The sequence below is a fragment of the Neoarius graeffei genome, chromosome 6 (genome assembly GCF_027579695.1).
Source record: "Neoarius graeffei isolate fNeoGra1 chromosome 6, fNeoGra1.pri, whole genome shotgun sequence".
In the NCBI taxonomy this organism is placed as follows: Eukaryota; Metazoa; Chordata; class Actinopteri; order Siluriformes; family Ariidae; genus Neoarius; species Neoarius graeffei.
In genome coordinates, this window is record NC_083574.1 from 57,042,303 (window position 1) to 57,070,152 (window position 27,850).

The window sequence follows — 27,850 nt, forward strand, 5'->3', positions numbered from 1 at the left end:
TGACCCTTACGCACAGAGATTCTTCCAGATTCTCTGAATCTTTTGATGATATTATACACTGTAGATGATGATATGTTCAAACTCTTTGCAATTTTACACTGTCGAACTCCTTTCTGATATTGCTCCACTATTTGTTGGCGCAGAATTAGGGGGATTGGTGATCCTCTTCCCATCTTTACTTCTGAGAGCCGCTGCCACTCCAAGATGCTCTTTTTATACCCAGTCACGTTAATGACCTATTGCCAATTGACCTAATGAGTTGCAATTTGGTCCTCCAGCTGTTCCTTTTTTGTACCTTTAACTTTTCCAGCCTCTTATTGCCCCTGTCCCAACTTTTTTGAGATGTGTTGCTGTCATGAAATTTCAAATGAGTCAATATTTGACATGAAATTTCAAAATGTCTCACTTTCGACATTTGATATGTTGTCTATGCTCTATTGTGAATACAATATCAGTTTTTGAGATTTGTAAATTATTGCATTCCGTTTTTATTTACAATTTGTACTTTGTCCCAACTTTTTTGGAATCGGGGTTGTACTTGTACAGGCAACATCCATTACAAACAGATTCAGGGAAACGCTGGCATGCTACTTACCAATTGGTTTCCTGGGGAAAAATCGCCTCCATTACATCATTCCTGCCTTGAGACACAAGTGATGAAACTGAATCAAGTTTGTTCCAAGCTTTCAAGGTCTGTCCTACTTTTTAGTCATTAAGGAAAACACTGAACAGAAGGTATATTGTTTTTTGGTTTTTTTTTTTACATATCCTTGATGTAACATGATGTAATTCTGATCATGGAATGTTTTGCTATGCTAGTTATTCCACTTCCAACTGTGTAAATATTGTAGAACTGTTTATTTAATGGTTGCTATTGCCAAATACAGATGTGAGTGGGGAAGTCAAACTCTCGCGGTTACCAGACCAGCCCTACACTGTAACCCTAGCTGTATCGGTGAGAGGCTGAGGGCAATCAAAATGGAGATCGGTGCCACACCCATATGCCTTAAAGAGCTGGTTAGTACTGGGACAGGAGACTGCCTGGGAAGACCAGATTCTGGTGTGAGAGGGACTTTGACTTGACTGCCAAATACATCTGAAGTAGCCTGTTATCCTTTTCACCCTCACTCCTTAGATAATGGGTAAATGTCATGAGCTGAGTACCAAACTGGATAGTCTGTAAGTGGAAGTGGTGAGGGATGTTTGGACTTGACGAGGGAAATTTGAGTGAAGGTTTATTTGTGGAAACAAAGTACCCTGGAGCTGCTGTTATATCAGTGTGCCAAATTGAGTCAACAGGCACCCTTTCCTCTAACTTCCCCAGTAGTGCACAAATACTTGACGTTAATCTTAGAACTATCACAATGTAGTATCTTGCACATTCATTCCCTTTTATAGCAGTACAGATGTCTGTGAGAAACACAGCTGGGACAAAAGTCTCAAGACAAATGTTACACAGTTTTCTTCATTAGAAGTGAAAGCTAATATTCCTAAATTTCTAGATGAGAGATCATTCATTGACATTCACTCCCTTTCAGTAGCATAAAGCTGCCACGGGCAATGAAAGGAGGTCATATTTACAGTATGCCAGAGATCCTCTACTGTATATTTGTTCTTCCTAAAAGATTCTGGCTTGGTTAGCAAGGGTACCCCATCTGATCACCTCAGAAAAGAAAACTGGTCAAAGGCTTCATTGATGCTTCTATCCTTCAGTATTTGTGTATATTTAGATTTCATATCAAAAGATTTAGGACACTGATTCCAAAGCACAAAAGGAAAATTTGTATTTATTTTTGTTGTAGCATGAATTAATACCCAGACAATGAGGATGCAATATGGAAGAGAATGTGTGAGGAGTCCACAAAAACATGTGCCAGTTGATATAGAAATAAAAATTTGCACGAGACTATTCCCAATGCATAAAAGGTATACTTCTAATTTACACCTACTATTGGTTGAAAAAAGTATACCAGTAGAAGTGACAAAAAATAAATCCAAGGCTGTGTCTGAAGTCACTCACTCATTCACTACTCCCTACTCACTATCTAGGGAATTCTATATAGAGGATTATATAGCGAGCTCATTGGTCTAATGAAAAAACACTTTTAGACACTACTCGGCCATGCCGTTATTTACGTCATTACTGTCGCACAATTAAAACATGCCAGATCAGTCGGCTGGTGGGTTTTCAAAATAATAAATACATGCATTTTTTTTTTTTTTGTGGTCTGGTTTCCATCAAATCGTTGATCCGGACCCCAGTTACGGACCTTTGGCGACTCGCTTGTTCACAACAACAAACATAGTAGCAATTTTTTGTCAACATTTATTTTCGCATTTCTCAGTATAATAGCATTAATTTTACAGCATTCTGAGCTGACGTAGCTTGTCAAACAGGTTTTTGACAAGCTTGTAGCAGGTTTGTTCTAAATATGGTTTCCCTTTCGGGCACTCTTATTTTCTATTAGAATCTGGTAAAGAAAAAAATAAATATATTATTTACCAGTTTAAGATCGGTCCATACCGTGACCTCTGCCTTAAAAATACTGACCGAGGCCTCTGGGCCGAGGTCAGTATTTTCAAGACCTCGGTCACAGTATTTCATGATACGGACCTCCCAGCTGATAATATTTATGTATTTTTCTGATAAATCCATATTATACTGAGCGTATTTCCCACATTAATAAATACAAAGTACTTTGTGTCTGCTGCATCTTTCAGTTCTTTGAAATCAAGGCTGAATACTTTCTTCTTTGCCGCTGCCTTTTATTAAATCAAATTTGAGGCTTTTGATTAATTCCTCGCTCTGCACTCTAACTTTTACTCTTATATTTTATTTTAGCTTATTTTCTATTCTCTTACTATTTTTAATTGTACTTGAGTGTCCATTTATAATGTGTTTCTTCTTCCATTCATTCACCCCAACACACTTTTTTTTTTTCTTTCAATGCATGATGGGATATATTGCTTGGTTAGTGACCATCGGTTGAACACTACTTTTCACGGTACATTGTGGGATACTATGTTATTATACACTATATTATTACACTATATAGGGTGTAATAATTCTCACTATACATTCAGACAGCACTACAAAATGGCAAACTCACTATATAGTCCACTATATAGTGAGTGGTGAGTGATTTCGGACACAGGGCAAGCCTTGGGTAAACACCATCATCAAACACTATGACGGTGATGGTTATTGCAGGAACACTGGAAATAAATAATGAAGTATTTCCACTATATTTTGCAGGTAATTATTTTGGAAATGTCACAACTTTCAAAAACAATGAAAGGAGTTATTATTCAACCACTGCCAGACAAAACTTCAGTTTACCAATATTACAGTGGTTATATATTGATAATTTTATAATTAGGAACAGGCACAACACTATAATACACTACACAATACAGCAGGGCAAAAAGGTTTTCAGAACCAAACCAAAATAAACTGATTCCAAGAGAGTTAGTGTGAAACAGAGAAGAGTATAATGTATTACACTATCAAATAACTATAGTACAGTACAGTATAGTTATTTAATGTTGCAAATAATAATGTTCAACATGTGATCGTAAATACCCACACATACACAACTCTTTAGGACTCATGTTATTACACTACATTCAGACTGCAACCTGAAACGACCCATATCCGATTTGTTGTGAAATCCGATTTTTTTGTTAGGCCGTTCACATTACCAATTATATGAGACTTGTATGCGATCTCCAATATGAACGGAAAACGACCCAAAAGTGTCCCGCATGCGCAAATTGACACGTAATAAGCACATCTACGTAATACGTAAACAACAACAAAAAAAAAAGCGCACTCTTCAAGTTTAATGATTTCTTTTTTTTTTTTGTTTAATTATCTGGTTAGTGTTAAAGTGTGAGGTCTCGTGTGTGTTTTTGTTTCTGAACTGAAATGAAAACGTGTAGCCTGGTAACGAGGGTTGACTCCTAAATGTCTCTCTAATTTCTATACAAGTGCACTACATGTTACTAGGAAGTAATGGATTTTTAAACTCTATATAGTGCACTCGAGCTTCAGTAGGCAGTCATTTGGGATACGGCCGCTGTATTACCAAACTCTTAATTCAGGCTTAATAATTTGCACATATTTATTTCGTCATATTAATAAACTTTTTCTACATTTTTATAAATATTTATTTAGATTGTTTATAGCCAGCTGAATTCTGCAACTTCTCTCAGCGCTGGCTCAAGGTGCATAAACACCAGTGCAGTTTGCTATGGAGATGAGGCGAGACCTGGCGGTGTGGTTTTTGTGGCGGCGGCGGAACGCACACAATAATCTGATTAATGTGGGCAGCAGACTAATGAGACCGAAGGTGTCAAATTACTGGAAATTTCCAGAACAATCTTATAATCTTGTAATACAGGATGGTTTAAGTTATAAATCAGTTATAGAAACTGTTTTATTTAATCAGGCTAACAGATAAACATCCAGGTCCCTACCAAATCCACTATTAGCTTGATCAATTCTATAAAAGTCTATTTAAATTCTGAAAACTGTACAAATGTTGTTTTCCACCAAAGAGGCGGGATTAGCCAATGCAGAATAGTGACGTTTGTCTCTTGTTGATGACGTGTAGGTCGCATGAATATGACCTGTCCGGTCAGACTGCAGTCGCATGTGAAAATATCGGATATGCATCGGATTTAGGACCACATATCCAAGCGGCCTGGGTCGCATGTGAAAAAAATCGGATCTGTGTCGTTCAGATTGTCAATAACAAATTGGATACAGGTCGCATATGGGCAAAAAAATCAGCTATGGGTCGTTTCAGGGTGCAGTCTGAACGTAGTCTCAGAAAACTCCAGAGTGCCCCTCACTTTCTCTTTTCTTCTCCCTCCCTCCGTTACCACCATGTGACGCATGAGTAAGGGTCCCAAAATACACTTGTCATACAAACATGCAATTAGACACTACCTCAGTGACACCTAGCCTGACACTGTTGCTTTAAGAAAAACCTTTAATTTTTCATCTCAATCTCACTTTCTATCTTTCACTCACTCAATCCTGAACAATGAAAAGGCCCTCGTGTTAGAAGTGCAGGGATGCTGGATTAGTGAATGCCATGCAAATGTTATTTAAGGATTAAAGGACATAGGAAGGGCAAGAAGGATAGTCTGAGATCTCTAGCAAATCACAGAGCCAGATTCTGACAACAATCAATTCTGATTAGGGGCCATGATGAAAAAATCAGTACTCAGAATAAAATCCAGCTCCGGTTACAGTGCACAAGAACCCAGGAGTGTTTAGTTATTTCCCTCAAAGACAACTAATTCTATTCACTAGTTAATTAACATGTTTAGTAGGCGTGTTTGAGCAGGAAAATAACCTAATTCAGCTAACCCAGAATAGGCACATGCAAAAGGAACAGACACCCCTGTTCTATATTTAAGGTGTGATGTTTTCTTGGTGCCATAAATACATAATATATTTCAATCTACACTAGAACAAACTGTGGACCTTAGTAATTGTAGACCGTAGTAATTTAAAAGTGTGGTACACCAAAACGATATAATCAAAGTAAAAGATGACAGTGCATATACACTAAAGAATACGCAGATCAAAATGATACATGTTCAATGTAAAATATTAAGTAAAAGGAAGCAGATTAAAGAGAAAAAAAATTATGAATCAGAAACACAAAGCAGTGATTTGAATACAGGATTAGCAGTAGGTGCTACTTGAATTGATATTTGGTTTAAAATCGTTTATGTAGTCTTACAAGACAGAGTTATATCCTGCAAGCAATGATATTGAATGCTGTTTTATTAACTTGACTAAATTTTTATTACATCATTCCAGGCCAAGACATGTAATAAATGTGACAAATTCCTTGGAGCCTACAGAGAAGAAAGACATGATTGCATAGAAAGCAAACCTTTAAGTACTTGATGTGTAACGAATGTCTCTCCATACCTGATTATATAACACGTGTTTTGATTTGGATTAGTTATAGATGGTTTTATCTAGATCTTGGTTAGTCCTCCTGGGGGTTTTCAAGATAAACAGTAGCAACTCTTTTCTCCTGGTAGACTTTTAATGAAGGGTCAGTCTTCTGGGACTGTAGAAACTCTGGTACGTTGGCTCCATTGCCTTTCTGATCTTGAGAATCCATCCCTTCTGTGCCCGTTGCAGATGTGCTGTTGTTAATATCCATTTGGAACGTGAAGGATCTCTCATTAGGCCCCAGCCTGATGACCTTCTCGGTCTTGCTAACTTCACTACCTGAGTGCAAGCCTTCGGTTTCCTCATGGCTGGTCATCCATGGCATCTGCCCTTTTTGGACCTCCTCTGTGGAGAGTCTGATGGTATACTCGCCACCAGCTCCAGCACTCTGTGCCTGGTGCAGGTCAGAGCTGGAGGACCGCAGTGCTGACGTCACCCATTCCTGTGACAGGTCATCTGCCTCATCTTGCAGCAGTCCAGAATCCTCCAGACTCTGGGAAATATTAAGCTCTGCCACAAAGGTCATTGTTCCATTGTCTGGGGATGGTTGAAATTTCTGGACATTAACAGACAGGTTCTCAGGACTTTGACTAGCTCTGGTGAAAGAAACAAGTTCTTCTTTTAGTGCTCCAGCCACAGTGCCCTCGAGCTGTTCCAGTGCTCCCTTTAGCTGTTCTTTGGGGTCCAGTGACTCTTCTTTTAGGATCTCCAGCATGGACTCTTGAATTCTGGGAGAAACATGCACCTCCTCTTCAATAATACACTCTGGAATTCCAGTAGTGTGTCTCTTGACATATTCAGGTGACTCCCTGTTATTTTCCCCTTCATCAGAGTACCTCCTGTTTGTAGTCAGACCTTCTTCCTGATAGTATCTCTCGTCTGAAAGATCTTCCACGGCTCCATAATGTCCATAAGACATAAATCCTCCACCCTCCTCTGAATCAGACATGTTGTCTTCAGGGGTGGAAACAAAGTATTCTTGTGTTTCTTGGCCCTGAGAAGAGTATGGGAGGCTTTCATCTCTGGTCACTTCCTGCACTTGCACAAATCCACTCTTGACGTACTCGGAGGTTTTTTCAGACTCGTCAGTGTTTCCATGTTGTTTAGCTGGCTCATGTTCATTATCTGGTTCTTCAATGTGAAAGAACATTGATGAAGGTTGGAAGTAAGGTTTGGATTTAACCTCTACAGTCTCTTCAATGTCAGCTTCCCCTTTCTCAATATGAGATTCCAGTGGTGCCTCCATTATCTCCACTTTAACTGACTTGTTTTCTAAGCTTTCATCTTCAAGACCAAGACGCAGAAGGTTCTGTATCATGCTTCCTGTTGGGGTTCCTTCTATATCCTCCAGAGAGACTTTATGTACCCCCTTACTAAGGAGTTCATCAAAAGCAGTGTCATCTGATACATCCAGGTCCTCTTCCACTTTTGACTGCAGGACTATCTGAGTCTTGGTGCTTCCATCGTCTTCTTCCATTTTCTTGACATGGTATGTGATCTTTGAGTCAGCAGATGACATGAGCTTTGTATCGAAGCCAGCAGGCTTTATGACCTTCTCAATAATTTCTTCCATGGACACGGAGTCCAAGACTTTTTCCTCACCTGCAAATACCTTTGGTTCTACATTTCCAAAATCTTTCAAATCTCTCTCATCTTCTTGGTTGGATTCCTCATGCTGGATAAATGGTGCTGCATCAGGTTGCTCTCTTGCCTTGGCATGATCTGCCTCTGTCCTCTCATCTTTTCTTTCAGCTTTCTTATCAACAACTTTCTGATGGGTATCCGCATTAGTGTTTAGGCTCATCATAGGTGGTGCCACAACTCTCACTGATTTTATTTCTACTGCTGATGTGGCAGCAGGGAATGATTTGTTTTGTATTTCTGTCTGGAAAAGATCAGGCGAACTCCTTGGTGGGCTTTTAGACACACCTTTGATGATAACCCGTTGTTCATCCATCACTTTTGTGCTAGTCTTACTAGCAGAGACATCAGTTTTGGCTGCACTTGGTGTATCTGAAGCCTGTTTTGCTTTGGTGAAAGCAATCATGTCTCTTCTTGCAGCAGGACTCTGTTGGGCACGATTTGAAATAGTAATAGGCAAAATCCTGGAGGTTTTGCAGGAATCAAATTGACTGGATACAGTGGAGATTCTCATGTTGGAAATGGGTTGTATATTCCGGACATCATACCCTATTAAATTCCTTCTCACTTCGGGCCGACTGGCTGTCATGGTGGAGCCTCTTGGAGTGTAAGGATGGGCTGGCAATTTGATATCTGCCAGAGAAAAGGCAAGGTTTTACTGAGGTTATTGAATATTGAAAATTACGGGCACTAAATCAGTATAGCAAAATTAATCCATGGTACCTATTATTCTCTCTCTTGAATACTGGTCAGACCTCATCTGAGCATGTTTACCTTCACCTTCAAGCAGTGCCCTGAGAAGCATAAAATCAAGAATTAGGCATTTTCCTTGAAAAAAAAATTTCAACCAAACCATTTGAGTCGTTCTTTCACCTGTCCTTAGTATGCTGACCACCTTGCTCTGTCATCACCAAGCAAATCCTTAAACCGAAAGGAAGATGAGATGCATATACGGACCTTGTCCCACAGATACAAAAATGTACTTGACAAATTATAGGTTGCTTTTCACCATACTCTTTTATTGTCCTTTTTGTGAAACCTACCTTAACACTGCTAGAGTAACACTGTGGAAATACAGTTTAGTATAGTCCCAGTGGATGTTCCCTCAGGATTTGCTGAATGACCAAACTAAAAATAACAACCACAACATGCTCGGTTTCCATTATGGCTCAGAATGTGAAGCTGTGACAGATACACAAAGACTTGTTTGCATTGTCATCTTCTACATTGCCAAGGAAGACATTATAAATATGGCAAACACTAGCAAATAAGGCCTGTAGTGGTAGGAGGAACAACTCACTGGAGCCTTCTATAAAAGGTCTGGTAGTCACTTTGTGTACATGACTAGGAGTTGAGTAGATGTGCCTGTCTGAATCCCATCCTAGATATATTACTAACTTATATATATATATATATATATATATATATATATATATATATATATATATATATATATATATATATATATACACACACACACACACACACACACACACACACATACTGAAAATGTAAAACACAGTTTGAAGTCACTACTGCTATATTCTCCAGCAAAGTACAGACAAATAAACTTTGCATTGCATCAACTGTATTTATCAATTTCCCTTGATACAATATTATATACACTACAACTAACATGTAAACATAATTGCCAATTACCAAGTTTGCTCTAATCCCATTCTGATTCAACCCCTCATTCATTCACAATGGAGTTAAAGCCCCTGACCACAGAGGGGGATGAACCTCCATACCTCTGCCAAAAGGGCAGGCAGCATTTGCTCTGCTGTTCCACCGATTAAAAATACACTCCAAGAGCTAAATCTGGACAGAGAGGAGTCTGTTTGGCTATCAATACTCAAATATATCTTAGAACTATGTGGTAGATATGAGTACATGACATTTTGAGTACAGTGTTGGATGTACTGTAAAGTTTAACAGATCTTTGATAAATTAACACAAATAAGCTGATCTTTGACGATATTCAACATTTCATAAGAATCTCATACTGACAGCATAACAGAGCCTGTTTGCTTTCAATATGCAAGTGATAACCTACAGTATAAGGCAGAACTAATTTTGAAAAAATATTTAATATCAGTGAAAAGCTTTGTGAAGAGGCCCCATTTCACAGCCCACTTTTTGCTATCATTGATTTAAACACACACACACACACACACACACACACACACACACACACACACACACACACACACACACACACACCATGATTATTGCCAACCCCTAATAGGGATTAGTAAAAAGGGTTAGAAAAAAAACTAGATAGAACTCGATGCCAACGGTGTCGATGGGGATGCCTCCGCCCGGTAGACTACATGCCTTATTAAGTTGTGATTTGGGGATGGACATTTGACCTCACAGTAATCTTGACCTGGTGAAATTACTTGTATTAGCCTTGGAGATATTGTGTTCACAAGGTTTTCGGACAGACATTTGACCTTGCAGTGATCTTGACCTTAGACCATTTGATCTCAAAATCTAATGAGTTTATCTTTATCCCCAAATGCACAAATGGTGAAAAGTTTGGTGAAATTTCTTTCATCTGCCTTGGAGAGATTGTGTTCACAAGGTTTTCGGACAGGCATTTGACCTCACAGTGACCTTGACCTTACACCTTTTGATCTCAAAATCTAATCAGTTCATGTTTGTCCCAAAGTGCACAAACGGTGAAAGTTTGGTGGAATTCCTTTCATTAGCCTTTGAGATATCGCGTTCACAAGGTTTCGGGACGGACAGACGCACGGACAACCCAAAAACATAATGTCTCCTGCACCTTACGGTGGCGGAGGCATAAAAAAAAAAAAAAAAAAAAACACCTTTTGGTGAAGTAGTTTCAACTCGTACTAAACAAAATGAGAAATATCCAAACTTTAATTGAAATTAGTTTCTTCAGAAAGAAATAGTTCTAATCAAGTAATAATTATTTCCAACAAATACACATGTGCCACTATTATTGGAACCCCTGGAAATGATAGTGAACACAATGTAACTGAAGCATGTTTCCCATAGGACACTTTCCAGCTGTAATCCCTGACTTCCTGTTTAACTGATTACCATGTTTCAGCTGGCAAAAAATATTTTAACCTTAACTGATGTAGTGAGGAGCTTCTCATTTCTTTAAGAAATATGTCGGAAGTTGCATCCTGTGGTTGTGGAAAATATGTTATTGTGTTTCAAATGGCAGGGCTCGATATTAACGCTAGTCCGACTGGATGGGACAACCAAATGTTTGGTCCGGACAAGTCAAATTAATTGACAAGTTGAATTATTCCCAACTCTCCCAGAAGTTCCGGGAGTTTCCCACATAGTGGCTCCCTGATGCCCGCAAATTAGATACAATATCGAGAGAGAGAGAGACAGACAATCCTGATTGCTCTGTCTTGTTAAGTAGAACAATCAGTTTTCTATGTGGGTTGGCTTTACGTCTTTTCTCCCAGACCGACAGTCCATCAGTTCAGGGTATCCAGGAGCGTCGTGGCAGAATGCCCCCAAAAAACGAAATTACAAAACCCACTTCCCCTCAGACTACACAAAAGTGTACCCTTCCCTAATAGGGGTAAAAATAATGACGGTGTTGCACAGTGTACTGTTTGTAACAGTGACTTTAGTATTGCCCATGGCGGAGTAAACGATTGTAAAAGACATGCTGAGGAGTCTAACAGCGTCATTTGTTCATGTGCAGATTATTTAAACTAGCTGGCAAGCTGCTAAGGCTACACGATAAGGCCAAACTCCTTGAAGACTTGCTTAAATTTGCAGTAGAATATTTAAAAAAAATGAATTAAATAATAATCATAAGCAGTTTACATATTTTAGCGTCACATTTTCTAATCTATGATCTAATTTGGTTTACAAACTAGAGAAAATTAGATTAGATTAGATAAAACTTTATTGATCCCTTTGGGTGGGTTCCCTCAGGGAAATTAAGATTCCAGCAGCATCATTACAGATAAACAGAGAAGAAATATAGAAAACGTCTAGATAAATTAAAATAAATTAAGTATTTACATATACAAATATAAAAGAATAAGATATGGGGAAGAGAGGAAGGGGGGAGGGGGGGTGCAGCAGGAAAGATATTGCACTTTATATTGTACATTATATTGCACATTGTCCGGTATTGCTTATTGTTAGGCTAGGCTACTGCTCCTTCCCGTCCTCTGTCCTCCTGTTACCCCTCCTCCCCCCCAGAGAGGAGTTGTACAGTCTGATGGCATGAGGGACAAAGGAGTTTTTGAGTCTGTTCGTCCTGCACTTGGGAAGGAGTATTCTGTCACTGAACAGGCTCCTCTGGTTGCTGATGACGGTGTGCAGAGGGTGACTGGCATCGTCCATGATGTTCAATAGTTTGTCCATAGATCTCTTCTCTGCCACCGTCACCAGAGAGTCCAGCTTCATGCCAACCACACAGCCGGCCCGCCTGATCAGTTTGTCCAGCCTGGATGTGTCCTTCTTGGATGTGCTGCCCCCCCAGCACACCACGGTGTAAAACAGGACACTGGTGACCACAGACTAATAGAACATCCACAGGAGTTTCCTGCAGATGTTAAAAGGACCGCAGCCTCCTAAGGAAGTATAGCCTGCTCTATCCCTTCCTGTATAAGTGATTGGAGTTGCAAGTCCAGTCCAGCTTGCTGTCCAGCCACAGCCCGAGGTACTTGTAGGAATCCACAGCCTCCACCTCAACTCCCTCGATCAGAACTGGTCGTGACCTTGGTCTGGACCTTGGTCTGGACCTCCCAAAGTCAATGACCAGCTCCCTGGTCTTCGAGGTGTTGAACTGCAGATGGTTCCTGTTGCACCACACAGCAAAGTCCCTCACCAGGCTCCTATACTCCTCCTCTCTGTCGTCACTGATACACCCAACGATGGCTGTGTCATTGGAAAACTTCAGAATGTGACACAGCTCCGAGTTGTAGCAGAAGTCTGCGGTGTACAGGATGAAGAGAAGAGGGGCCAGGACTGTGCCCTAGGGTGCTCCGGTGCTGCTAATTACAGTGTCAGACATGATGTCCTTCAGCCTGACGTACTGCGGCCTGTCAGTGAGGTAGCTGGAGATCCAGGTGACCAGGCAGGGGTCCACTCGCATCCTGTTCAGTTTGTCCTGAAGCAATAGAGGCTGGATGGTGTTGAAGGCACTCAAGAAGTCCAAGAAGAGGATCCTCACTGTGCCATTTCCCTTATCCAGATGCGAGTGGGCTCGGTGTAGCAGGTAGAGGATGGCGTCTTCCACACCGACACCTGCCCGGTACGCAAACTGCAGACAGTCCTGGGCATGTTGTACCTGGGGTCTGAGGAGGCTGAGGAAGAGCCGCTCCAACGTCTTCATCAGATGTGAAGTGAGTGCCACCGGTTGGAAGTCGTTCAGCGCGCTGGGCTGATTCTTTTTGGGAACTAGAACGATACATGATGTCTTCCAGAGGGTTGGCACTCTCCCCAGCTGCAGGCTGAGGTTGAAGATGCGTTGGAGTGGTTCACCCAGTTCAGCAGCGCAGGTCTTCAGTAGTCGGGGACACACCTTGTCCGGGCCTGCTGCTTTCCTGGGGTGAAGCTTCCTCAGTTGACCTCTGACCTGGTCTGCAGTAATGCATGGAGGAGTCTGTGTTGAGGTGGGGGAGGAGGAGGCTGCTGTGATGACTGGGGGGAGATGTGTTGAAGGAAGAAGGAGAGATGGCTGCAGTGAGGGAGAAGGTGGGGGGGACGTGGGTTAGAGTATTACATATAGCCGCCCCAGACAATATAGTAATGATCTCATCTCATTATCTCTAGCCGTTTTATCCTTCTACAGGGTCGCAGGCAAGCTGGAGCCTATCCCAGCTGACTACAGGTGAAAGGCGGGGTACACCCTGGACAAGTCGCCAGGTCATCACAGGGCTGACACATAGACACAGACAACCATTCACACTCACATTCACACCTACGGTCAATTTAGAGTCACCAGTTAACCTAACCTGCATGTCTTTGGACAGTGGGGGAAACCGGAGCACCCGGGGGAAACCCACGCGGACACAGGGAGAACATGCAAACTCGGGGCTCGAACCCAGACCTTCTTGCTGTGAGGCGACAGCGCTAACCACTACACCACCGTGCCGCCCTATAGTAATGATACCTTATGCTTTTATATCTTTTAGGGATTGTTGAAACTCACCATTTTTATAGTAATTATTCCAGAGTTACATCAATAAAGTTCCAACAAAACCAGTTCAATCCCCTCAGTGATCCAGCCGTGTTACTGTTTACAAAATTCCAGGGAAGCTGAGTGCAGCAGGTGCATGCGTAAAAATAACCACGTTGTAATATCTAATTCTAGAGTATTAGACTTTGAATTTATCGAAATGGAGATCAAATACCTCGATAAAATAAACATCTGTGGCGATTCTTCATTTCATTCGGACATTCAATGGATTTTTTGTGTGGTTCACATTAGTCACAAATGTTGTAAAACATTTTGCAGGAATTTTACGACAGTGCCGAATTCACTCACGGTTTGTTTTTATTCACAATGTGATTCAGTCACCCTTCTCATGTCCAACTTGTTTTCTTTCAGTTTTGTCTTTAAATTAATTTATACTTCAAGTTTTACTAGATTAATCAAGATTTAACTTTATTTCCTCCAGAAGCTTTGAATTTGGGTGAGTCTAACTCTTAAAACTGCAGATCAGGTAATGGGTTATAACAACACACGCACCATAACGGGGTATTGGACAGGGTTTGTTTATTGTTACAGTTAAAGTTTTATTGAAAAATTATAAATCATGAAAGCATAATGATTATCCTAACTATACCTGCTTTCTGATAAATGTTGATCACTTTCCTTTCACTGAACTAGTAAATACATAAACTTTTTATTACTATGGTCAGGACAAGTGAAAAAGCTTACTGCTTGTCCAACTGGAGAAGGGGATTAAAAAGTTAATGTCGAGCCCTGGATGGGTCAAATTATTAGCCTGCATCAAACAAAGAAAAACAACAGATTGCTGAAATTACTGGAAATGGATTAAGAACTGTCCAATGCATTATTAAATCCTGGAAAGATAGTGGTGAACTGTCAACTTCATGGAAGAAGTTAAAAAAAAAAAGACAGTAGAATTCACCGAGTTTAATAGTGAAAGTTGAAGTATTTCCATAGGCACAATGTGATGAGAACTCAAAGGATTGGGACTAAACAGCTGTGTAGCCATAAGAAAACCACTTCTTAGGTGAGGCTAAAGAGAAGACAAAGTTTCAGTTTGCTGGGGAGCATAAAGCTTGGACTTTAGAGCAATGGAAAAAGGTCATGTGGTCTGATGAGTCCAGACTGAACCTATTCCTGAATGATAGGTGTGTCAGGGGAAGGAGGGAAGTGCATGAAGTGATGCACTCATCATGCATAGTGGCCACTGTACAAGCCTCTGGAGGCAGAGTTATGATCTGTGGTTGCTTCAGTTGGTCAGGTCAAGGCTCAGGAACATGATGGGGCAATAAAATGAAGTCACTAACTACCTGAATATACTGAATGATCAGGTTATCCCATCAATGGCTCCCAGGCTGCCACTGTAAATAAGAATCTTGTTCTTAGTGACTTGCCTTGTTAAAGAACAGTTAAAAAAATTAAAATGGATTTTCTCTTCGCTGATGGCATGGGCATAAGATCAGGGCTCAAATTGTGAAAGAGTGGTTCAGGGAGCATGAGGAATCATTTTCACATATGATTTAGCTACCACAGAGTCCTGATCTTAATCCTATTGAAAGTCTTTGGGATGTGCTGGAGAAGACTTTACAGACTCTCCCATCGTCAAGACAAGATCTTAGCAAAAAATTAAGGCAACTCTGGAAATAAATGTGACTGCATAAGTTTGTTGAAATAATGCCACAGCAACTGTGTGTCATAATCCAGGCTAAAAACAGTCCAATTAAATATTGGTGTGTGGGTTTTTTTTTTTTGTTTTGTTTTTTTGCCAGCCAGTGTAGATCTACACATACAGTATGATTTTATATACAGCTCTAGGGGGGACCTTGCAAAATTAGCAATTTCTCTGATTTTACTATTTATAGGTATGTGTTTGAGGGACAAACATTTTTATTTTATTCCAGAAACTACTGACAACATTTCCCCCCAAATTCCACATAAAATTACTGCCACTTGGAGCATTTAATTGCAGAAATGACAACTGGTCAAAATAACAAAAAGATGAACTGTGTTCAGACCTTGAATAATGCATAGAAATCAAGCTCATTTTCACTTTTATACAACACAATACTAAATGCTTGAACTTAGGATGAGTTTAGAAATCTGTACTTGGTGGAATAACCCTGACATTTAATCACAGCTTTCATGTGTCTTGGCATGCTCTCCACCAGTCTTTCACGTTGCTCTTGGATGACTTTATGCTACTCCTGGCACAAAAATTCAATCAACTCAGCTTTGTTTGATGGCTTGTGATCTTCCTCTTGATCACATTCCAAAGGTTTTCACTGGGGTTCAGGTCTGGAGATTGGGCTGGCCATGGCAGGGTCTTGATCTTGTGGTCCTCCATCCACACCTTGATTGACCTGGCTGTGTGGCATGGAGTATTGTCCTGCTGGAAAACCCAATCCTCAGAATTAGAGAACATTGTCAGAGCAGAAGGAAGCATGTTTTCTTCCAGGATAACCTTGAACATGGTTTGATTCATGTGTCCTTCACAAACAAAGATCTGTCCCATTCCAGCCTTGCTGAAGCACCCCCAGATCATCACCGATCCTCCACCAAATTTCACAATGGGTGCGAGACGTGGCTTATAGGCCTCTCCAGGTCTAACCTTTGGACGACCAGGTGAGGGGGGGGGGGGGGGGGGGGGGGAGCCGAAAACTGGACTCATCAAAGATGACGACCTTACTCCAGTCCTGTATGTTCCGATCCTTATGGTCTTCAGCAAACCTCGGCCTGGCTCTTCTTTGCTTCTCACTCAGTACGTTTACATGCACGTCCAAATCGAGCTGCTGTTGGTAATCGAGCAAAGGGTCCCAGCAGGGGTGCCAGAGAAATCCAATCCTACATGCACAAGTGAAATCGGGCTATTGTGCAAGGTGCATTGTGCACCCGAGCCACACGTGGCGCTAGACGCCCCATCGTGTCGGTACACTTCCGGTTGTCGTCATGAAGAGCTATAGTGTTGCCAGATACTGCTGACATATTCCAGCCCAAAACATGTTCAAATCCGCTAAAATGCACTTAAAACCCCCAATCTGGCAACACTAGCAGTTCCGTGCTCAAGCTGTTAGGCTTGCTCTAACAGACTATGGCTACAAACTGTCCGGCGCAGACCACTGTTTTGTAAGACAACTTATTTTGCACAATAATATTTTTCTAAAGTCCATTTTTTGCTTACAAAAAATATTTTTTTTTGCTTACAATTTAACTTGTGTCTTAATAAACACACAAAAAGTTCAAATGTTTTGTTTTTATTGACATTCTTCAGATGTTGGACATACATACATATATATATATATATATATATATATATATATATATATATATATTATATACACACATATACATACATACACATACATACACACACACAAATACAGTGACTTGTTTATGTACACAATTCACAGCTATGCAACAGCTGTACAGATGTATTTGGTGATACAGTAAGTGAGCTAAATTTTAACAGTGCAAACAATGCCACAAAAAGAAAAGATTCATGCCGTTGTCATGATTCGTTGTCATGCCGACCGAGGCTGTTGTGTTTCCCGCTTGTGGTCTCGTCACTCGTCACTTCCGGAAGCAGCTCGACAAGTAGCTCGATAGGGTTTACATGCACAAAGTAGCTCGGCAGAAATCGCATAATCTAGGTCGTGTAGCTCGATTCCGAGAAATCAAGTTCGGTTCAATTTCAGCCGAATTAAGGTGTATACATGGCATTTTGAACTTCGATTTCAGTCGAGCAACAGCAGAAATTCGATTCTCTCTATGTGCATGTAAACGTAGTGACTGATAAAGGGCTTTTTTCAAGCTTTACATGACTTCAACCCCACCTGGAGGAGCCTGTTTCAAACCATCCTTGCTGTGCACTTAAACCCAGCAGCCATTTGCCATTCTTTTTTTAGGTCTTTTTGTATGTCATCCTATGGTTTTTGAGTGACATCCGAAGATGTCAACAATCATCCTGATCAGTGGAGAGTCGTTTTCTCTCTCTACCAGTCTGTACCTTTGTTTTTCCCAATGTCTGCTGCTTGACCTTGTTCTCATGAACTGTTGTCTTTGAAATTTTGAGGCTGGAAGTAACCCAACACTGACTGTATTCCTCTTCCAATAAAGCCAGAATTGAACCCTTCTTTTTCTCACTCAAGTTTTCTTTTTAACTCTTTTGGCATGAAGAATGGATATTTTTGTATTCCAATTAAATTTAAGGTACTATTAGCACTGTTTTTGCCATCCAAACTGGTCCTATTGCAAGAGGATAGTGATGACCACAGCAGTGGTTTTTATACTTTTCGTTGTTAAATAAGATTTGGTTCAAGTGATCACCTAATAAGTACCTCATTAAGTAAAATGAGATGTGCTTGTGTTGGAATTCCAGCACAGACACTGGAGTGAAATGGCTGCCATACATAGAGATGCTGCTTTAAGAAAAATATTGAAGTGGTCTCTTAAATTTTTCCACAGCTGTATATCCTGTATCTACCTATCTAATATGCATGCATGTGTAATATTAAATATATTATATTATATGGACATGAGTGTTTTACTGGGAAATACGCCACCTGTATTTTTCATATGAGCTACATCCGGGACACAGAGATCCAAAACCATGACAAAATTCTCTAGATGTCACTCGTGAGGAACTCAATGAATTGTTTTAATAAAATTTGGGTACTCTGTGAATGTGTCTATATAATTAAAAAAAAAAAAACACATTGACTTGAAGATATGAAGTTTATCTTGTGTTGAAATACTCATTTTTTCATACAAAATACATCATAAATCTGAGTGACACATTGAAATAATATTGTCTGGCTCTGAGTGGTATATCAAATATATTCCATTCCGCTAGCATGATACCGAACGAGTCAAAGATGAGTTTAATATCATGCTAGCCGAATGGAATATATCTGATAGATGACGAAAAAAAGCCAGCCAATATTATTATACATACACACTCTTCATATCAGCATTCTCAAAGGCCAACGCTAGCTTACCCACAACTCGGTGCTGTTAGCGCAGCAATGCAGTCATCTTCCAGCCGGTGTAGCATTCATCACTAATGTTAATGAATGCCTACGCTAGCTTACCTGCGACTCGGTGCTGTTAGCACAGCAGTGCAGTCACCTTCCAGCTGGTGTAGTGTTAGCGAAGGCCAATACTAGCGCAGTCAAGCTGAATATTATTATTATTATTATTATTATTATTATCCCTGTGTAATTTACTTAGTTACTTTTAAAATCAACATCGACAGCTACACACAACGGAGTGACATGACAGCCAAAATTCTCTTAAAATCTTCCGTTTTTAACAACACAAACCTGGCAGGCAGGTTTGTTTACAAATTGTCACAGTCACTCGCTAGTGCAGAAGTTTTACGTCTCTGACGTGTGACGTCATGTCTTGACAACGTGCAATATTGTAACAATATTGCATGCTCGTTCTCCGCTGGGTAGAGTGGCGTAATACATGGAGGATAAGTGATAACAATATTGCATGCTATCAATAAACCCACTAGAAGGGAACAGAATACATGTTTTTATTCCATGGAAAATGTGGCTCATATGTATAATAGAGGATAGTACACAGTTGTGCAAAGATATGAAGTTTATCTTTGAGTGGTGAATGTATATAATCACGAGTGAGCAAAGTGAACAAGTGATATGTTTTTCAACATGAGAAGATAAATTACTCGTGATATATACATTCACTACCTGAAGACAAACTTCATATTTTTGTGCAATCATGTAATATTCTCTATAATTGTGTGTGTGTATATATCTCAAGTCAACTTTATTGTCAAATATGTTATACAGTGGTGCTTGAAAGTTTGTGAACCCTTTAGAATTTTCTATATTTCTGCATAAATATAAACTAAAACATCATCAGATTTTCACACAAGTCCTAAAAGTAGATAAAGAGAACCCAGTTAAACAAATGAGACAAAAATATTATACTTGGTCATTTATTTATTGAGGAAAATGATCCAATATTACATATCTGTGAGTAGCAAAAGTATGTGAACCTTGGTTTCAGTATCTGGTGTGACCCCCTTGTGCAGCAATAACTGCAACTAAACATTTCCGGTAACTGTTGATCAGTCCTGCACACCAGCTTGGAGGAATTTTAGCCCATTCCCCCGTACAGAACAGCTTCGACTCTGGGATGTTGGTGGGTTTCCTCACATGAACTGCTCGCTTCAGGTCCTTCCACAACATTTCCATTGGATTAAGGTCAGGACTTTGACTTGGCCATTCTAAAACATTAACTTTATTCTTTTTTAACCATTCTTTGGTAGAACGACTTGTGTGCTTAGGGTTGTTGTCTTACTGCATGACCCACCTTCTCTTGAGATTCAGTTCATGGACAAATGTCCTGACATTTTCCTTCAGAATTCACTGGTATAATTCAGAATTCATTGTTCCATCAATGATGGCAAGCCGTCCTGGCCCAGATGAAGCAAAACAGGCCCAAACCATGATACTGCCACCACCATGTTTCACAGATGGGATAAGGTTCTTATGCTGGAATGCAGTCTTTTCCTTTCTCCAAACATAACGCTTCTCATTTAAACCAAAAAGTTTTATTTTGGTCTCATCCGTCCACAAAAATTTTTCCAATAGCCTTCTGGCTTGTCCACATGATCTTTAGCAAACTGCAGATGAGCAGCAATGTTCTTTTTGGAGAGCAGTGGCTTTCTCCTTGCAAACCTGCCATGCACACCATTGTTGTTCAGTGTTCTCCTGATGGTGGACTCATGAACATTAATATTAGCCAATGTGAGAGAGGCCTTCAGTTGCTTAGAAGTTACCCTGGGGTCCTTTGTGACCTCGCCGACTATTACACGCCTTGCTCTCGGAGTGATCTTTGTTGGTCGACCACTCCTGGGGAGGGTAACAATGGTCTTGAATTTCCTCCATTTGTACACAATCTGTCTGACTGTGGATTGGTGGAGTCCAAACTCTTTAGAGATGGTTTTGTAACCTTTTCCAGCCTGATGAGCATCAGCAACGCTTTTTCTGAGGTCCTCAGAAATCTCCTTTGTTCGTGCCATGATACACTTCCACAAACATATGTTGTGTAGATCAGACTTTGATAGATCCCTGTTCTTTAAATAAAACAGGGTGCCCACTCACACCTGATTTGTCATCCCATTGATTGAAAACAGCTGACTCTAATTTCATCCTTCAAATTAACTGCTAATCCTAGAGGTTCACATACTTTTGCCACTCACAGATATGTAATACTGGATCATTTTCCTCAATAAATAAATGACCAAGTATAATATTTTTGTCTCATTTGTTTAACTGGGTTCTCTTTATCTACTTTTAGGACTTGTGTGAAAATCTGATGATGTTTTAGGTCGTATTTATGCAGAAATATAGAAAATTCTAAAGGGTTCACAAACTTTCAAGCACCACTGTACATGCTCCACATACAGCACAGATGAAATTTCAGTCCTCTCTGACCCACGGTGCAAACAGGCAATGCAATAAATAAAAATAAAAATAGAATAATTGAAAAAACAAACAAACAATATAAACAGTATGAACACTCTAGATAAGAACTAGACATAGACTAAACACTCAGACTAATATATAGTGTTAGCGAAGGCCAATACTAGCGCAGTCAAGCTGAATATTATTATTATCCCTGTGTAATTTACTTAGTTACTTTTAAAATCAACATCGACAGCTACACACAACGAAGTGACATGACAGCCAAAATGTGCGTGTATACACACACACACACACACAATATTTTACACATTCATATATACACCACATAATTTTTGTGTGCTGATAATCCAAGCTATAGGGTGGAATGGACCAAAACACAAAGCTTTGTGTTTTTGATTAGCAATCACGGTCCATAATTTCCAGCACAGTTCAAAAAAATAAATGGTCTTCGAACAATATAGACAACATGAAACTTCAAATGTATATTGAACGTCACTAACATTTTGTCAGATTGCCTTAATGGAGCTGTACCTCAATAAATAAGTACACATTTTAAACTAAATCTTCTCTACTTGGTGCTTCTCATATGAAAAGGTTAATAAAGGGATTTGTTGTATGCTTATACACAGAACGCATAAGGATTCTATAGAGCAGGGGAGCCACAGGTGATCATCTATTAAACAAGGTGTGGCTTCTGTTTGGTTGGAATGAAAGCCTTCACCCACACCAGCTCCATCTGGATATGACTGGTCACCTAGGTACTACAGTTTACTAGTTGGAACCTTTTTTCTAAGTTTTTATTACTATGGATAGTAATCTTTAAAGATATTTTACCTGTATGCAGCCACTTCCATGCCAAGCCCCATTTTGACCTGTAGGAGGTCCTGATGCTCCTTCACCTTTTCTGAAATGGTGTTGGCCACAAGCATACGCTCTCTTTCCAGTTCTTCAATGATTATCTGTAGAAAAGGAGCATTGGTTTATTATTCTAGCCTGCTCCTGCTAAAATCATCAGAAGCATCTAAACCACACTGTCAGGTGTGACCTCCAGGAGCAGCCTTGCTCCTGGATTATACTTTAATCCTCCAATAATGCAGATGAAACCTGAAGTGATTAGTAAATGTACTGGTGTTCTTTTCTAATACAACATAACATTCTTTTAATAGAAGATCATGGGCTATCAAAAAACGATAACAGATATTTCATGCATTTCCTGTTGTGGTGATGCATCTGTTAAGGATCTCTTCCAACACCTTCCTCCATTACACTGCCACTGCTCCATTTAAAGCCTGATGCCTGGTAACTGGCTCATAGCCAATTGCCTAAAGTAGGTCACTAAATGATTATTCAAGCACATCAAGCCGCAAGATGCCATAGTAACCTTTAAATCCTCCCCTGTTGTTTTAGTTGTCAAAGCAGTCTGGATTCACACCACTATACTTAACTTACCATGAGAAGTACACTCTTAAGTGTTCTTCAGTTGTCTCTCTCGGGTATGCCTTAAATGTGTCGTACTACTTGATAGGGTTCCAAGAATAACCCTTATTCATCAAAACAACCCCTTTGGGAGAACCCTCCCCCAACACCATTTTGTAAAACATTTTAATGGCCGACATTTAACCATTAAAAAGAAGGTAATTACCAGTGTGACATTTGCGCCATACACGCTTTGAAAAAAAAAAAGTTCTTCAAGGGTTCCTTGGATAATTGACTGTATAAAAGGTTCTACTTGGAACTCATTCTGATATACCCCTTTTCCACCAAATCAGTTCCAGGGCTGGTTCGGGGCCACTGCTGGTGCTGGTTCACAACTCGTTCAACTTGCAAGCCAGCTGAGAACCAGTTTGCTTTTCCATAGCTCGCGGTGCTAAGCAGAGCCACGTCATTACGTCGCTGTATACGTCATTATGTCGCTGTATACGTCAGTTACGGCGCTACGTTTACATAAACCTTGGCGCAAATATCAAAGCAAAAACAACATGGAAGAAGCAGCAGCAGCAACAACAACAACAATAATAATAATGGATGACTTCGCGTTTGTACAGCTGCTGCTTCTCATCGCTTAAAAATGGCGATCTTTCACGGTCTTGTTATTGTTGTTGGTCTTAACAACTCCCCCCGCTGACATAAGCGGTTCTTTCCTCTGGCCCAGCAGAGAGTTGGTGCTAGCCTGGAACCGGTTTTTCTGGCCCCAGAGCCAGTTCTTTGTCAATGGAAACAGAAAACCCGGTTCCAAACTAAGCACTGGCCCCAAACCAGCCCTGGAACTGCTTTGGTGGAAAAGGGGCAATAGGGAAGCACTGTTGTAGAGTTCAGCCTACTTTCCCCCAGAGGGATTCTAAACATCTGATTGAAACAAACCTATCAAGTAACGTGTTAGAAGTGTGGAGAGCACCCATCTGAACAGCAAGCACAACTTATCCCCAACTGGCCGAAAAGGGATTATGCCGTGGCGATGCATGTCCGTCCGTCCCAGGAAGGGTACTCACCTTCTGAAATCAACTCCTCTCACAATTTTTGGAGGAACTTCACAGGACTCTTTGTTATATGTCGGTAATACGCATATTGTAATTTCATTCAATTCAGTCACATTTTACCAGAGTTATGGCCTTATAGCATAGATATAGTTGCCAGTGGGGGATTTTGTGCTCTCAGAGCACTCTTGTTCCGTTTAGTCATAGATGGCATAATAAGCACTCAGAAAGGTCCCATGAGAGCAATCCTACAAAACATTTAGGGATGAGTTAGATGATTAGCAGTAGATGAATACAGCCTAATGCTTTGCTGCGAGCTCCACTACGGCATTGTTGACAACAGTAATCCAAGCAAGTTTTTTTTTTTTGAGAGAGAGAGAGAGAGAGAGAGAGAGAGATATTATAGAATACTATCCATCCATCCATTATCTGTAGCTGTTTATCCTGTTCTACAGGGTCGCAGGCAAGCTGGAGCCTATCCCAGCTGACTATGAGCGAGAGGCGGGGTACACCCTGGACAAGTCGCCAGGTCATCACAGGGCTGACACAGAGACAAACAACCATTCACACTCACGGTCAATTTAGAGCCGCCAGTTAACCTAACCTGCATGTCTTTGGACTGTGGGGGAAACCGGAGCACCCGGAGGAAACCCACGCAGACACGGGGAGAACATGCAAACTCCACACAGAAAGGCCCTCGCCGGCCGCTGGGCTCGAACCCAGGACCATCTTGCTGTGAGGGAACAGTGCTAACCACTACACCACCATGCTGCCTTATAGAATACTACTCTATTTTAATTTTAGAAGAACTCAGAGGGGTTGAACATATTTTAAATCACCGGACTCAGAGCTGTGGCAATTCTTAGGTCAGCATCCTGGGTTACCCTGGAATGCTTAAGGGTGTGGTTGGTGAGAGTGGGCCTGGCTATATCAGCCCTCAGAAAGACCAATAATAATAATAATAATAATAATAATAATAATTTTTGTTCACACACACCTGATACTGAGTGACATTTAGGGATAATACAATGATGCATATAATGCAGACGGAGATGAATACAGCCTAATGCGTTGCTGCAAGCTCCACTATTGCATTGTTGATAACAGTAATCCAAGCAAGTTTTCTTTTTTTCGAGAGATTATAGAATACTATCCATCCATCATCTGTAGCTGTTATCCTGTTCTACAGGGTCGCAGGCAAGCTGGAGCCTATCCCAGCTGACTATGGGCGAGAGGCGGGGTACACCCTGGACAAGTTGCCAGGTCATCACAGGGCTGACACAGACAACCATTCACACCTACGGTCAATTTAGAGCCACCAATTAATCTAACCTGCATGTCTTTGGACTGTGGAAGGAAACCCATGCAGACACGGAGAGAACATGCAAACTCCACACAGAAAGGCCCTCGCTGGCTGCTGAGCTCAAACCCAGGACCTTCTTGCTGTGAGGCGACAGTGCTAACCACTACACCACCGTGCTGCCTTATAGAATACTACTCTATTTTAATTTTAGAAGAACTGGACATATTTTAAAAATCACCGGAATCAGAGCTGTGGCAATTCTTAGGTCAGCAGCCTCGGTTACCCTGGGTGTGGTTGGTGAGAGTAGGCGTGGCCATATTAGCCCCCAGAAAGACCAATAATAATAATAATAATTTTTGTTCACACACACCTGATACTGTGTGACATCTTTTCTAAACTTGTCATGCAGATCCATGAGCTGCCTCTCGAGCTCCAGCTGGATCTTGCTGTGTTTCTCCATTTCCGCCCGCAGCTTGTTCAGCTCGGAAACGTACCCCACCTTCTCTCTTCTAATATCTTCAAGCCTCGCCTGATCTGCTTTTATGGCTTCTTCCATCTCCTCAACCTGCCGTCGATACATTTCAAACGTCTCCATCCAGCTTTCAGACAGATTAAGCGCATAATCCTGGATTTCTTCCGGAGTAAACACTGGCGGCCCGTGATACGTTCGAGTCCCAACAGGTAAGACCCGGGTGTGGATCTGGTTCCTGAGGCGCGCGACCTCGTTCCTGTGCGCATCATGTAAACGCTCGCACTCGCTCTGCAGCTGGAGCAGGCACTCCTCTAACGCGCTGTTGGTCTGGAGCGCATGGCACAGCTGCTTTTCGCAGCCCTTCAGCTCGCCACCGAGACCTTTGCCAAGTGCCGACTCGTCGGAGCGCATGGCCTGGATCAGCTGGAGTTCTCTGCGCAGCTTCTCTCGCTCCATCTCCGCCCTGCATTTTTCGAAAGACAGCTGTTCCACCAGCCTCCTCATCTCTCTCAGCTCGGCCATGCGCGTGTCTTCCCATCCTGCACATCTGTTCTGCCTGATTGTGTTTATTTCCGCTACCAGGCGAGCGTTTTCTTGCTCCAACAGCTTCGCTCTGGACAGGTACTGCCCGAGTCTCTGATTCAGTTCCTGCAGCTGAAGCTTTTCGCCCTCGAACGACCTCTTGAACTGAAACATGTTCTTGGTAAGTTTGTGAATCGGCGAGTCGGGACGGTAAAGAAGGAAAGTGAGCAGGACGCGCGCTGTGCTGCTGTGAAGCGAACGCAGACCCTTCAGGTGCAGAAGGGAGGTGCGCTCTAATCATTCCCTCCTCAGAGAAAAACAATTCCGTGGCCTGGGATGTGAACTGGCTCTCCCATGTGGACAAATATGGACAGTGCAGAACTGTTCTGAAAGCTGACCCACTCCGAAGTGGTGGGCAGTAGTGCGACTCACTTTAAAGATTCGATTCTTTCAATCAAACTATGTGAGATTTGATTCACCACTAGGAGTCCTGAGTGATGCCTGGAATATTATCTCACGTTCACTGGTTCAGAGATCACCTACATTGCCATTCAAAAGTTTGGGGTCACCCAGACAATTTTGTGTTTTCCATGAAAGGTCACACTTTTATTCACCACCATAAGTTGTAAAATGGGGCGACACAGTGGTGTAGTGGTTAGCGCTGTCGCCTCACAGCAAGAAGGTCCGGGTTTGAGCCCCGTGGCCGGCGAGGGCCTTTCTGTGCGGAGTTTGCATGTTCTCCCCGTGTCCGCGTGGGTTTCCTCCGGGTGCTCCGGTTTCCCCCACAGTCCAAAGACACGCAGGTTAGGTTAACTGGTGACTCTAAATTGACCGTAGGTGTGAATGGTTGTCTGTGTCTATGTGTCAGCCCTGTGATGACCTGGCGACTTGTCCAGGGTGTACCCCGCCTTTCGCCCGTAGTCAGCTGGGATAGGCTCCAGCTTGCCTGCGACCCTGTAGAACAGGATAAAGCGGCTACAGATAATGAGATGAGATGAGTTGTAAAATGACTAGAAAATATAGTCAAGACATTTTTCTGGCCATTTTGAGCATTTAATCGACCCCACAAATGTGATGCTCCAGAAACTCAATCTGCTCAAAGGAAGGTCAGTTTTATAGCTTTTCTAAAGAGCTCAACTGTTTTCAGCTGTGCTAACATGATTGTACAAGGGTTTTCTAATCATCCATTAGCCTTCTGAGGCAATGAGCAAACACATTGTACCATTAGAACACTGGAGTGAGAGTTGCTGGAAATGGGCCTCTATACACCTATGGAGATATTGCACCAAAAACCAGACATTTGCAGCTAGAATAGTCATTTACCACATTAGCAATGTCTCATCTCATCTCATTATCTCTAGCCGCTTTATCCTTCTACAGGGTCGCAGGCAAGCTGGAGCCTATCCCAGCTGACTACGGGCGAAAGGCGGGGTACACCCTGGACAAGTCGCCAGGTCATCACAGGGCTGACACATAGACACAGACAACCATTCACACTCACATTCACACCTACGGTCAAGTTAGATTCACTAGTTAACCTAACCTGCATGCCTTTGGACTGTGGGGGAAACCGGAGCACCCGGAGGAAACCCACGCGGACACGGGGAGAACATGCAAACTCCGCACAGAAAGGCCCTCGCCGGCCACGGGGCTCGAACCCAGAACCTTCTTATTGTGAGGCGACAGCGCTAACCACTACACCACCGTGCCACCCCATTAGCAATGTATAGAGTGTATTTCTTATTAGTTTAAAGTGATCTTCATTGAAAGGAACAGTGCTTTTCTTTCAAAAATAAGTAAAAGAATCA

General features: G+C 41.4%; 1 protein-coding gene across 1 annotated transcript; it reads right to left on the reverse strand.

Annotated features, from left to right (window-relative positions):
• Positions 1–1,804: 1,804 nt before the first annotated feature.
• synm (synemin, intermediate filament protein) lies at positions 1,805–26,339 on the reverse strand. Its single transcript, XM_060923918.1, has 4 exons — positions 25,419–26,339; positions 22,106–22,230; positions 8,348–8,418; positions 1,805–8,257 (listed from the first exon to the last, which is right to left on the reverse strand). The coding sequence occupies exons 1-4, from the start codon at positions 26,214–26,216 to the stop codon at positions 6,015–6,017; spliced, it is 3,237 nt and encodes a 1,078-aa protein (XP_060779901.1). The 5' UTR covers positions 26,217–26,339; the 3' UTR covers positions 1,805–6,014.
• Between the last annotated feature and the right edge of the window lie 1,511 nt (positions 26,340–27,850).